Source organism: Rhipicephalus sanguineus, chromosome 10 (assembly GCF_013339695.2).
Source record: "Rhipicephalus sanguineus isolate Rsan-2018 chromosome 10, BIME_Rsan_1.4, whole genome shotgun sequence".
Lineage (NCBI taxonomy): Eukaryota > Metazoa > Arthropoda > Arachnida > Ixodida > Ixodidae > Rhipicephalus > Rhipicephalus sanguineus.
In genome coordinates this window covers 32,012,363-32,026,310 of record NC_051185.1, presented here as the reverse complement: position 1 = coordinate 32,026,310, position 13,948 = coordinate 32,012,363, and the positions used below count along the sequence as shown (strand labels likewise).

Sequence of the window (13,948 nt, the reverse complement as noted above, 5' to 3'; positions counted from 1 at the left end):
CAAACCGAATTCAACTACATCCTCCCCAACCGCACCGGTGGTCTAATCATTATGGTGCTCTACTGCAGACCCGAAGGTTGCGGAATCAAATCCCGGCCGCAGCGGTCGCATTTCATTAGATGCAAAATGCTAGAGGCCTGTGTATTGTTCGATGCCAGTGCACGTTAAAGATCACCAGATGGTCAAAATTTCCGAAGCCCTCCACGACGGTCTCCCTCATTATCATTCGTGGTCTTGGGACGTAAAACCAAAACAATCATTATTATAATTATTACATATCTTCCCATGTGCTGTGTTGAATGATTTCTGGGAAGCTCCAAGCTAGATCTCCAATGGTGGGCATCTAACTATACAGCAGTGCTGGTGCAGTAAGCACGATGCAATTCTTCGCACTGTCCCAGTGAAAATGAGACAGCTTCATACGCACGGGACAGCAGAGAAAAGTTACAAGGGACGAAAAAGAATTGCCACGAAATCTCCGTTCTTATGACGTTTATTAAGCCACGTAAAACGAGGAACAACGCAGCAATTCACATTTTTATTCTTTAATTCTGTAGAACAGCTCAAGCAACTGACGAGGCGAAGGCTCGTGGGCTGCTGCTGTTCATCAGGCGGCCGAAGATGCTTCCAATGCTGCCAGCTTTGGAAGAAAGCAAGCCTGAAACGATGGGTGACACAGGTTAGTTCGAGTAATTTGTAAAATTTTAGCCACTGTGGATCAAGTAAATAGCCGAAAGTGTGTTTCCTTATTTTGTTTCGTAACAGAAAGCACGTACTCTATCGCCATAGTCTGTGTGACCACCCTATTACATTCGACTCTGGCCATTCTTCATACGTCAGAGATCGTATATATTATATAGTGCTTCTGACTATTTTTAGTATTTTTTTTTCATTCTTTCTCGTTTTTGTTGTTTTTTGTGTTTTTTCAATATCAATATTATTATGATGGGATAGATGGCTGTAACGTAGCCGACCTTCCCATCTGTTTTATATCATATCCATGGTTTTAAGCTAGCATTGTATGATCAATAAAAATCATGTTTCCTTCTCCCTGCGTAATGCCTTTGGGCCGGAGCGTATTACGAAATAATTTTGTATATATATAAATAAAAAAAATGAAACGGCCCGTATTTTGGGGACAGCTACTTTTTATCCAACTGTACAAAGGCTCTATTTTTTGTGTTAATTGTCTACTCACAAATCCAATCATGTTAGTTGATGGCTACAATGCATCCATCATTTCGTTTCTTCTCTTGTGAAGAAGTATGAATGCATTTTTTTGCGCACAAAACGTGTTTGTCTTTCTTCGTGCCCACCTGTTCCTTGCGCTGTTCAGTTATAACATCAAGTGCCTGCATGCCGTAGTCTGCACCCTCTATAGAAAACATGCGAGTGTCTGCGACCATAACCACAACGCTAGTGAAGGGTCCATAGCAACACAGGCGTACGAATTCGACGTCACGAAGGTTGCGCAAATATGTATGTCAAGACAAATCAAATATTTAGACAAGCCGTAAGAAAAAACACTACACCAGGCTTCTCACATTAACTGAAGGGTCGCTAAATAAGCGAAAGTCGTGATTCATATTTTTGTCAGACAGCTTGGATACTTTTAAAGTTTTATTAAGCATTGCTCAAATGATCTCGAAAAATACTTACTCAACTTGAAATTATTCACAATCTAATTGCTACAATAGTGCAAGAAAATTTAAGTAGTTTGTCGCGGCAAAAATTTTGGCATGCAGGAAAATAACTTATTTGCTGCACTGGTGATGATGAGAACCTCCAGATCGCTCTTTCAAATTATGTCTAATTGCCTGTTTCTGATTCATCCAACTCTCAGCTAAGGATGCGTAAATATTCTTACGTTAATGCCCGACGATCCTTTGCATTAGGACGTTTAATTAGGCAAGTTGGCGTGATTCCATCTTGAAGGAATAAAACGTCCTCGTCCTCGTCCTCGTTCTTTCGCACGTTTTACTCACTCAAGACGATCCTTCTTTGCACTGACTAACTGATTTGGCAGCTTGATAGCGTCCGCATGGTAATTCTTGAAACGCTCTCAAGTACGCTTGAAATCTCAAGTACAATTGAAGCCTGAGTGTAGCCGTGTTTCGGAAAGCTGATACCAAAAAGGGCATACAGTCATTCCACGCTTTGTCCATCCTCTAGCCGTCATTTTCTCAAATGTTTCTTGCTGTATTATTGACGCAGCGAAAAGAGCGAAGGTTCCTGTGGTCCTTCTGAAAATTCCTAGGAATTTTTTTCGGCAATTTTTCAACAGCGGAGCTCCTTCAGCCGGCTGTAAAAACTTTGGTATCCGCAGAAAACTACAGGTGGGTATGCGTCTCATGAATTCAGCAAGCCCACTACGAGACGGGAGGTGCGAGCGTTAAACGAAAACTCTTGCTCGGCGAAATAGAGCACGCGAAAAACGTGACAGAGAGAGAGAGAGAGAAAGAGAGACAGAAAGGAAGAGAGAGAGAAAATAGAGAGAAATACAAGAAGAGAAATAGAAAGAGAAAAAGTGAAAGAGAGATAAAAAAAGCACAGAGAAAAACTGCAACAGAATGAAAGAAATAAAGAGAAACAAAGAAAGAGGGAGAAAAAAGCAGAGATAGACAGAAAGAGATAGAAAGAAGGATAGAAAGACAGAAATAGAAAGAAAGAAACAGGCATGAAAAATAGAAAGCAAAAACAGAGAGCAAGACATAAAGAGAAAGAAAAAGAGAAAAAAAGAGAAACAAAGAAAGAGAGAGAAAGAAGCAGATGAAATAGAAAGAAAGCAAAAAAAGAGAAATAAAGATAGAAAGAGTGAGAACGAGAAATAATTAGATAGAGACAAAGAAACAAAAGAAAGCAAAAGGTACAAAAGACAGATACAAGAAACAATGGGAAAGAGAAAGAAAAAGAGAAAAAAAAAGAGAAAAAAGGAAGGCCACCAAGCTCCTCTCTTTCTTCAGGCTTGGCGCGAAGCTGCCATATTTCTTTTTGTTTGTTCTGCGGTTCTTTCTAGGGTAATGCGTTAGAGACCATGTATATGCATCGGGAAAATCCGTGGCTTACCACGCCTGCGTGTTGCTTCCTTGGGTTAAACGTGTGCGGACGTTTATCCCAACTTATTACTATCACTTATTGTTAGGAACCCACGGGTTGTACCTACCTTCATGGCTTCGTAGGTGGCGTTTTCTTTTTCAGTCGGGGGTGTTGATTCCTGCATGGCAAATGACACGTGAGTCGGTAATATTACAGAGTCCTGAACTAAATTTTCTCGGAAGGGTAAATTGTCAGAAATCCGGCCTTTCCTATCGGTAATATCGAATACTACCACTCATTAAAAGAAAATAAACGATGGTATCGAAAATAGTACCCCGGAGACATTTTCTCTTGCAACAGAAATCATTCTGCAGAATGTGAGGTAACCATTAATTAGACACGAACACAAATTATGGCTATCAATGAATGCATGACCAACAAAACTGTTTTCCTTTGTCGTGTGTTCCAATTATAACCATACTATTGTTCTTTTGCGTTGTACCTTCTTACTGTACTAGTTTTTGCCGACACCTGATTCACTGTCATAGCACTCGGTGCCAGTGGCGTCCTTTTCATCAACTGAAACATGTACGGATGCGCAATGTTCTCTGTTATTAGGTGTTAATACGTGCTTGGGGGCCCCCAATTTTTGGCATATAGGGGTGGGTGACGTGCTCTGTATGCCCAGGCGAAGGCAGGTCCTACGGCCGTCGGAATGAAGTTGTGAAAGCGTACGTCGTGTCTAAAAATACCTTTCACTCTCAGTGACTGCGTGACAACTTTTATAATTCGCTCTCTGTCTGTCTGTCTGTCTCTCTCTCTCTCTCTCTCTCTCTCTCTCTCTCTCTATATATATATATATATATATATATATATATATATATATATATATATATATATATATATATAATTTCGTCTGTGCCAACTTTACCAGTGTGATCCGGCACTACTCTGTCAATTGAAAACGTTCATTAAATTTCGATATACTTTCTAACCGGAGGTCCCATTCTTTTAGTATTGTTACGTGAGTACTTCCGTGTGTATAACTATTTTGTACGTTACGCGCTTACATAAATGAGCTCAAACTGAAACTGACATGACTGAATGTAGCTGGTGCGAAATTTCGCTATCAATGAACATCATACCTTGAAGCGTTTCGAAGCCTCCCTGAAGCACTGGTGCTCCTGAAAAAAAAAAGAATAAAACAACAAAATAACATTGGTATTTGTACGAGTTGGTGGCGGCAAACTGATTCTCGACTTGTGAGTCACAGCTTCTGTGAAATTACGCAGCCGTTCTTATTGCACTTTTTGATTTGATGATGTCATTTATCACGTCGTCATTCAAGCACGCGCGGTACACATCTACTTATCGTTACTATAAGTGTATAAATGTTAGCTTGAAATACAATGTACACGCTACCTGTCGCGGCGGTGTAGAGGTTATTGTGCTCGAGTGCTGATCCGCAGGTCGCGGGATCGAATCGCGGCCGCGGCGGCTGCGTTTTCGATGGAGGCAAAAATTCTGGAGGCCCATAAACTTAGATTTATGTGCACATTAAGGAACCCCAGATGATCGAAATTTCCGGAGCCCTCCACTATGGCGTCCCTCATGGTCATATTATGGGTCTGGGACGTTAAAGCCGAACAAATAATATTGTACTGTCTGTACACGCTAAGCAAAACACCATGGTGATGTAGAATGTAGAAAAACAGCAAATTATTGTGCACCCGAACTTTCGGCAAGCATTCCTTGCAACATGGAACTATACGCTGAACCTGCAAGCATTGATTAGTCGCAAGTTTAAGCACGTGAGTCGGTATTACAGCTTTAGACAACGTAATGGAGTTATCGTTTGCGAGCATACGCAAGTGCTCTGTCCACGTCAGGAAGCGCTGAATTATTAAATAAATATATGTGAATTATGTACAGTGTGGTCCACTGTTAAAGGGAACACTCGAACGATCACCTTCCATATTGCTAGCCCCCTAACTGCTACTGGATGTGGAAAAATTGTTCGTGCATGGCACTATAGTCTGTCAAAACGAGCCAGAACTGCCAACTACCAGTAGTTTTATGCGGATGTAAGCCATTATGCTTCTGCAAGAGAGCGAAATCCGGCCATGCCCTGCACGCAAGTGTTCCTTTTAACAGTGGACCCGTCTGTACATATTGACGCAATGTGCCATTGAATAATTAATTAATTAATTTAATGACTACGGAAATTTATGCTTACAGCGATGTCTCTTTCGGCAGCGTCTGCAATTCCAGATTTCGTTGCGGCGCACTGCGTTCCTTCCTTCGTTATCGGCACAGTGTACTGAAATAAAAGAAGTAATACATAATATATAATTATGCATGTACATATATAATTGCCACAAATTCCTCTCACAGAAGCAATACCTGATGTTGAATTTCATTCAAACATACAGATTGAGCGCCACGAGGAGTCGAAACAAACAAAAGTGCGTAACTTAAGTAATATCTGTGATGTAGTACTCGCTTAATTACCATAACATCTCTCGAATTTAAATCGTCTTAATCTTCCCAACCTAAAGCGAGCTAGAGGCTTTACACGATATACAGAAACGTACTTACTCGTAGGATCAGATCAAGCTGCGCCTTACAACTAGAAGTGCTATAAAATTTTAAACAGAACCACTCTTCTTTGTTATCTTAATGAAGGTTAAAGATATAAACTGGCTTACTAACTGGGCAACAGAGGCTGTGAAAGTCCTGTCCAAGTGCAAATTACTTCACCACCAAGCTCTGTGATGTGAAAAGCCGCTTGTAGGTGTTCTCGCTGGGGAAATAACACTAACCGATTAACTTCAAACGAGAGGGCAGACGTCGTAACAGGTATTTATTATGCTTGCACTGATGGTGTCGTGCCTTTACTTCGTATTGTGCTTTACTAAATAAGTGCAGTAATTATTGCCGCTACCGAGATAGTACTGTAAGTGGTTCCCGTAATTATTCATTGCTTGTTGAAAGATGCTGCTTCGATGAAGATTTCTTCTCTGACCTGCAACTGTTCGCTGTAAAATGTATTGTCTATGGCGAAAACAAATGCGTTTTATTGATTGATTGATTGACTGATTGACTGATTGATTGAATTAATTAATTATTCATTTACGATTGATTGATTGATTGATTGATTGATTGATTGATTGATTGATTGATTGATTGATTGATTGATTGATTGATTGATTGATTGATTGATTGATTGATTGATCGATCGATCGATCGCGACTGCCATAGCTCTTTCCATCTATTGCCTTTTCAATACTTTATGCCCGAAGCAAACCTCGCCTTTTTTGCGCTGCTGTAGACTGCGATACCAAAAGGCAGTCTATCGAATAAAAAAAGTGTATTCTCTCTATATATTTTTACCATCTTGACTACTTTGCCAAGCTACATTTGAAAATTGTGTTTTTGTTGCTTATTCACCAACGGGATGATGTCGTTAGTTGAACGTTATCTAGGAACTTCATGTCATGGGTCTTCCATATTATATGGTAACGTTCAATGCGCGCACACATTTAATTTACAAGCAACACGGACCACCTAGAATTCATGATCTTGTGTTAACTAGACAGCACGGGTGACATATATAAAAAAAGTGGAAGAGAGCACGAGTCTCTCGTTATACTGCAAGTTACCTTTTTTAGCAGTTCGATGCCCTCCTCCTTATGCTCGGCGGCGCAATCTTGAAGAATCTTGACTCTTGCCAAGATTTTCTCAGCCAGGGCGTCACTGCCAGCGTTTTCTCGAATAGTCTCCTCTATGAGCTTTGCCACATCTTCAGCTGCAAGAATATCATCCACAGAAATATACGCATTACCCGTGGTGGGTAACAAGAGCCTTAACTTTCTTTAACAGAGGTCAACACACTTGTATAGGACGCTGGAACTGCATGATGTGGCATGCTCGAGCACGCTCCAGTGTCGTGTACACCAATAACAAGCAGTTTGAGATAGCCCACACTTGAGCATCCATCCTTAGAGGTCATTTTTGCGGTCAAACAGCCTTTAGAGACTAAAGGCTGTTTCAGCCTTTAGTATCTGTCTCCGCAGGAAGTGAACTGAAATAAATTACTTTGATCTGATTTGATTTTATTTTATTTGATGTATGCTATAATTTGGGCTCTTTCAAACCAAGCGTAGTCGGCAAACGTCGTCATTGCAGGCAGGGGCGCGCCGTCCCTGTGTTCTAGACAAGTATGTTGACCTCTGTACAAGAAAGAGTATCACGCTAGCTTTCACGTTGTTGTAGAAGGTTCCTGTAATTTTGGGTTTTTTCGCTTGCTTTCTTCAGTCACATTTCAACATGCATAAAATTAATGAACTGTGAATTGTAAACACTGTGCAATCAGTGGCGCTTTTACATCAGCGGCAAGAAATTGCGGCCGTTGGTAAGGAAGGTTTTCGTCAAAAAAGATGTCAGATTAAAGCTTTTTTCGTAAATTATTGGAGCTTTTGACCGCTGAAGCTTAACTGAGCTAAATATTGTCACGTTGTCGCTAAGGTGAAGAAAAGCAGGACGTAGTCGATAAAGATGAAACGCTTTAATGGGCTGAACTTGTGCCCGGTAAAGACAAGTACAAGTGCCAGTCGCTGTACAAACATAGGAACAGGCTATCGGGGACTGCGACGGACGTTGAGCGTCACAAGGGGCGTACCATTTCAACAAAAAAAGGAAAATTCTTCAACGAAAAAGCGGCAGCCACGGAGAAGATGCCACATGAGACCGTAGGCAGCATTTCATGCAGCGTAGGCATTTCTTAACACATAAGCTGTTCTTGGTCGAACCTTTCATGTCCGGGAGTCGTGACAACGCTTGCGGGCATCACAAACGGGTATGCGCCACAGACATTGGGTAAATCCCAGTGCTCACCACTGATCCACTAAAAATGAAGGCAACAGTTAGCCCAACAAACGGGTATGTGCCACAGCAGTCTGTGCGGCCTATCAGAAAACTATCGTCCTCATAAGCGCGTACGTGCTACAGAAATTGGTTAAATCTCACTACACACAACTTCCACTAAGAAGGAAGAAGGCAACAGTTAGCCCATGAAATGGCGTGCGCGTTACCATAGCCACACCACTGTCACGTGATACCTTGTGATTATAAAAGGTAGTGGCTATCCCAACACCTCAAATCTTAACATAGAGTGTTTAATAAAAAGCAGTGGTACAAGATATCTGAAAGACTTGAAAAACATAGAAATGCGTGTGCCTGACGAAGGGAACGCCAGAAGCTTCGCTGTTTCATCGGTGTCCGCGAAGCGGAGCTGGTTGAATTTTTTTTTCTTTTCGCACCAATGAAGCAACGCTTTGGAAGAGGCGAACGTGACAGCGTGATGAAGGATCGAGATAAAGGATTCACTCACACGTGGCGGCCGCTCTTCCGTAAATTTTTTTTAGACGGTACGGCCCTACCATCATTTAGCGTCCATCGCAGCCATCGATGGCATGCTCAATCGACCTTCGTGCGCGGAGCAGCCTTCGATTATTCGTCAACTTACATTTAAGGGCACTAAACGAGCCGCGCGTTAGGCGGCAGTCACGAGGTATTTTTTTTTAATTCGCGCGCTTTAAGGAAAGGCCGAAAAAAATAAGCAGGGTAGCATCTTAGCATAGATGTTAAAAATTCGATGTTTCTGAACAAGCGCTACAACTTTTCTCTGGAGTTCCTATTTAAAAATTTCCTTACCTAATATTTTTTTAAGTGCTGAGAAACTAGAAAAAAAATATTACAAATTATTAGAAAAAAAATATTCTGAAGTGCTCTGTATGGCTCAAAACAATACTGTAATACTGGGCTAATCGTAGGCGCGTAAGGCCTATGTTTATTTTTTTTAATATTTGGTGCTTCCTAGCTGAAACACCCCGTATAGAACAAATTTCTGCACGCACGTGCGCTCTTACAAATATAAATTGTTCAACTGTTAAAGTGAGTTGTGTAGCCTGAATTTTTCATTTTAGTAATGTTTACTTAATACTTCATAGTAGAAATGCTTCTAAAGCGCCTGGTTTAAACACTTTTATTTTAGTTGGAGTGAACTTGCAGTAACAAAATCTAAAACCTTATGAAAAAACACTTTCAGCTGCAGCAAACATTTTAGGCCACAATGCTGGTTATGTCTTCTGTGTGCTGATTTTTACCAGGGATGTTCATAAAAAATGAATTTTCTTTTCATTGTAACTGCGTTTTTTTTTGTGAGCGCTTTCAGTCTGGTTTTCCAAATTTTCCTTCAAAAGTGGCTGACCGAGCATGACTATACGTTTTAGTGCGTAACAATGTTGTGTGTCCTTAAGTTCTTTTAAGTCTGTTATTGTGACTCGTGCCTTTTCTTCTCCTCGAACCAGTTCTCAACATTTCGGCCCAAATTCAAGTCACATGGTCGTTGTAAATCAACTAAACTAAACTAAACTAAACCTTCCATCGCATCAAACATGCGCGAACTCACCCTCATCGGCGGCTACAAGGCACACGAAGCCGATGCAAAGGCACAGCACGAAACCCGTCTTCATCGTAGAGCTGGGCTTACGTTTAACTAGTAGACAATATCAACACGAGCGCGGCGTATCCAGTTGCAAAAAATTCAGACGTGTCGGAGTGGAACTGACGCGTTGTCTTATATACTACCGGCATGCATCGCCGGGTCATCAGCTAGATGACGCTGGTGTCCTCGTGTTGTAGCGGAACCCGCCTTTCAAGTGTGTTTATAAACTTCGAGGCGCAAACGACTCTGAGTGAGCGAGGGAGTATTCGGAAATCAAGAATAAAAGAAAATTACAATGGGAGCCGTCAAGGTCTACAATAATGGGGCGTCAACTCGAAGCTGCTGACTTTATGTTTTTTATTTTTGATTCACTTCAATCGCATGAGGAAGTTGGTCGCGCAAGGTGGCACTTCTTGATTTTTTTAACGTGGTGCTTTGCATGGAAAAACCAGTTTGCCTAATGCCTTCCTGATAGAAGGCGTCTGATCTTTCAAGTCGGTAGTGTACGTCCCATCTCTGAGATGCGCATATCTAACAGAGGCGTAGGATTCTTCTTTTTTTATTTCGACATTTGGAAATCGAGTTGCGAGCCGTGACCGACATTATTAAGGGACGAGGAAGTTAAGCAAGCGTCGATTATTTTTTTGTAATGCATGTCTGGAACATAAAATATACTAAAGAACCACATCTGATATGTACTTCTTTATGCATGCAATGAGCGTTCGATTGACATACTCGAGGAAAATGTCCCGGTCATAGTGCTATTATGTTGTGAAGTGACAAGATGAAAAAGATTGGGCCTATTCTGAGTGGGCAGTAAACACTTCCAGCGAAAACGCTACTCACTCCGTTCGTTCAGGTTAGTAGATAAAAGCTCACTTCACAGACTACATACTAAAAGACGTGATGAAAGTTACTTGGGTTCATTGTTTTCGCGTGCACGTTCAATCATGGTGGTAGAAGTCGCCGCGCTGTTGTGAAGATGACCTTGAAAAGAAGTTTGAACAATAATTTTTTTCTATGCGCTTGCTTTCTGTGGACTCTTTTTGGCTTTATGTCGTCAAGCGCTGCTCTCGCTCATCTGTGTGCAAACATTTCGTATCCGGCTCTCTGCTGTAGATGACTGGCAGCATACAATAGGCTCCCAACGTCTTACGCTAGGACCGACGTGTTGTTAGAGAAGCATGTGTAAGGTTTGAAAAATATTAAGGGGTGAGAAATAAAAAGAAGTTGAAACAGTTCTTCCCAGAACTAGTGAGAAGACAAAATATGCTTTGGAAGAAATCGAAAAATATTTCTAATCTCTTTATCACATCTCATGTGAAAAATCTTTACTAACGCCTTTTGGTGCTTCGAGTTTTAATGCCTGTCACGACAAAGTGTTGACCTTCCGCCGACTTCATATATAAAATACTATCGCCTTTTTTCCTTTCTATGTGTTTTGAATTTCTCTGCAGCTGTCTACGTGTTCCTTAGCCTCGCTATTCCTCTTGTACTTCGATGCGACGCGTTTTGTTCTTTAATGCCTTTTCCCTTAGCACTACCCTCAAGAGATAGGTATATAACAGCTTCATCTTACCGGCACTTACCTACAAGGGGTGGAAACCTGGAGGCTTACGAATCGGATTTAACTTAAATTGGCGACGACGCAGCGAGCCATGGAAAGAAAAATTATAGGTGTAACCGTAAGGGACAAGAAGAGAGCAGAGTGGGTCAGGGTAGAAACGAGTGTTAAGGACGTCTTACTCGAAATCAGCAAGAAGACATGGGCATAGGAAGTATATGTAGCGAGAAGGCAAGATGACCGCTGGTGATTAAGGTCAACCGACTGGATTCCAAGAGAAGGCGAGCACGCGAGGGCTAGGTAAAAAGATATGTGTGCAGATGAGATTAAGAAGTTTGCGGTGATGACGTGGCTGCAGCAAGCACAGGACCGGGTTTATTGGCGAAACATCGGAGAAGCCTTTGCCCTGCGGTGGGCGTGGCCATGCTGATGATGATGATGATGACTCATTTCTTTCAGCGGCGTTGTGTATACAACTGCACATATCAACTGTAGGGGCTTGTCACGCACCGCTTGTTACTTCATCCGGTTTGCACCGCAATGTGCACATTTGAACACACACCCTGAGTTTAACTTCACTGTGCAAAGTTTCGCTATGCTGAATACACTACCATGTTTTACGAGCTGTTCGACGTCCCACGTCTCAAGGGGCAGGGCAAAATAGCCATTTTTGCTTGCTCGGAATGGATATAATAGATAACCAATTGCCCATGTATTGACTCTAAGAGTTGATTATTATTACACAAAAATTGGACATGACTCGCTTCAGAACAAATAGATCTTTAATTACACACAATTTAAGATTAATAACTTAAAAATCCATGAACCGTTTTATTATCGCCTTTTCTTTATTGCAATAAAATATCAAGTGGCTCGAGGTAGATCATAGTTCGCGCCGGAAGGGGTCGTGTGGCTGTAGTTTTATTTTTATTTTTTGTCACTTTTATATCACTGTATTCCTTAAAAGAAGAGCGATGATACAGATCTGGGCGCATTTAAAAGCGTTGAATTGTGCCCCTGTGGAAGACTAGTCTACTATATTTTGATGATCTCGTAATGCTGCCAAAAAAGGACGACATTCGTACCTCTATTGGGCTAAAGCTTGTGTTGTTTTAATAAAGAATCTCCTCTTTCGTGGTGGTTGTCATGGAGTTTCCTAATAATACACTTGAGGTAACTCTGGCGCTAGTGTCTATGGGAGCTGCAACGCACGACGCTTCAGCCAGCATGGGATGATGGGTAGTATACGGATTTGTCTAAGCTTCATTTCTTTCGGCTCCATTTGGCTTCGTGTGGCCCGCAGCCGCTTTGTCGCAAGACGAAGTTCAGCAAAAGTTCAGCAGTTCCACTTCACCACATTGACCCCTTCAGGCTCAGAAATTCAAATCAGCTCACGGGCTTCACAACGAGCTTTTCTTTTCTACGAAGCAATTGCCAAAACACAACAATAATCGGGTCACGACGTTCATAACGGTCCATTCTTTTTTCCGAAACGAATGCGAAAACATAGCGATAAACAGTCACAAGTGCATTCGAAGCCGTGAGGACAATGATTAGGCAAATTCATGTACTACCCATCATTCCCATGGTGACTGAACGATCGCAGCGCCAGAGTTTCCTCTAGTAAATATTGTAGGAAACTTTGTGGTGGTGGTGGTTGTTGTTGCTGCTGCTGCGAAAATCCCCTGTAGCCTTCATCCGCTACGGGGTACGGGCCATGAGCCGGGTGGCTATAAAAATGTTAGAATAGCGCCCATGTGTCCAGCACCTCTTCCTTGTTGTCCTCGTCTTCACCAGCGCTAAGCTACTGCCTTTCAAGATGCCCCAACAAGCCCACATCGTTACACTTGTTTAGGATAGGATGGATGATAACTCTAAAATTGCGAATTAAAGATCAAGTCTTACTGTGTGCTACGGAGAAGGAAGTGTTTACTCAAAAATCATAGCTATCAAAGACAAGAACTTACATACATATATGTATATTGGTGTATATAGAGATGCAGTAAGATAGGAGAAAGTCGATTGGTCTTGTGGGCATAATTTTGTGCCGTCACGTAACCATTTCTTCTTGTGCAGGTAGGTTTGGCGGTTGCGCATCGATGCTAGATAAAAGTTGTACGCCTAGCTTCAATTGACCAACGTTACCAACAGTGTTGAAATCCTTTGCACAACACATCTGGTGGGCGTTTATTTGTCTAGGTGCATGCGTGGTACATTGTTAGGACAACCGAGACGTGCAAATTTCGTCATTTGGTCGAAAGCGTTGAAGTGAGCTCCTTTTTCGATTTAAACACGGAATTATTCGCCTAAACCGACCACCAAATTTGTATACCTTTTTAGGTCACTATAATCTTTCTAATACTTTCGAGCAATGGTAGGCGCAGCTCGCCAGCTCTGACGCGGAAGTACTGCTTGCGCTCCGGGGTCACGTCAGGCAGGCTGCTGCAGTAGCCAGTGGAGCCCTGGACTTGGGGCCCCACCCATCGAGTTCATGACCTCTTATCCCAAACCCTTATGAATAAAGTTCTTCTTCTTCGCGAAATGCGTTTAGTAACATTCTGATCTCAAAAGTTCTAGCACAAAAACAAAAAAGAGACGAAAATTGAGCTTGCACAATCGTTACCAGAAGTGAGTGAAATGAAGAAAAGAATTTTATTAAATAACACTCAAGAGTTCTGTCGAAAAGGCAAAGCAGCCTCGTCGCTTCTACTTTACATTCTGCTTAATGCTTCAGTGTCTCCAAACCTTTGCGAACGCAGGCCTGCAAATGAAGAGAAGAAGTTGATTACAGCGGCACTTTCGCATCATTCACAACAGAACAATGTTTAATGGACAGTCGT

General features: G+C 41.8%; 1 protein-coding gene across 1 annotated transcript; it reads right to left on the bottom strand.

Annotated features, from left to right (window-relative positions):
• Window positions 1–533: 533 nt before the first annotated feature.
• Window positions 534–9,754, bottom strand: LOC119372614 (uncharacterized). The gene is made up of 6 exons (XM_037643090.2): window positions 9,509–9,754; window positions 6,699–6,844; window positions 5,273–5,356; window positions 4,182–4,220; window positions 3,164–3,214; window positions 534–658 (listed from the first exon to the last, which is right to left on the bottom strand). Exons 1-6 carry the CDS (start codon window positions 9,570–9,572, stop codon window positions 608–610), a joined length of 435 nt encoding a protein of 144 aa, XP_037499018.1. The 5' UTR covers window positions 9,573–9,754; the 3' UTR covers window positions 534–607.
• Window positions 9,755–13,948: the final 4,194 nt, after the last annotated feature.

Bases quoted from the DNA above. Each gene is read 5' to 3' on its own strand.
- LOC119372614 (XM_037643090.2), bottom strand. From the start codon at position 9,572: ATGAAGACGGGTTTCGTGCTGTGCCTTTGCATCGGCTTCGTGTGCCTT. The intron at 4,221-5,272 runs GTAAGCATAAAT...TTTTTTTTTCAG, and splicing joins CTGCCGAAAGAGACATCGCT to GAGCACCAGTGCTTCAGGGA. The intron at 3,215-4,181 runs GTATGATGTTCA...TTTGCCATGCAG, and splicing joins AGGCTTCGAAACGCTTCAAG to GAATCAACACCCCCGACTGA.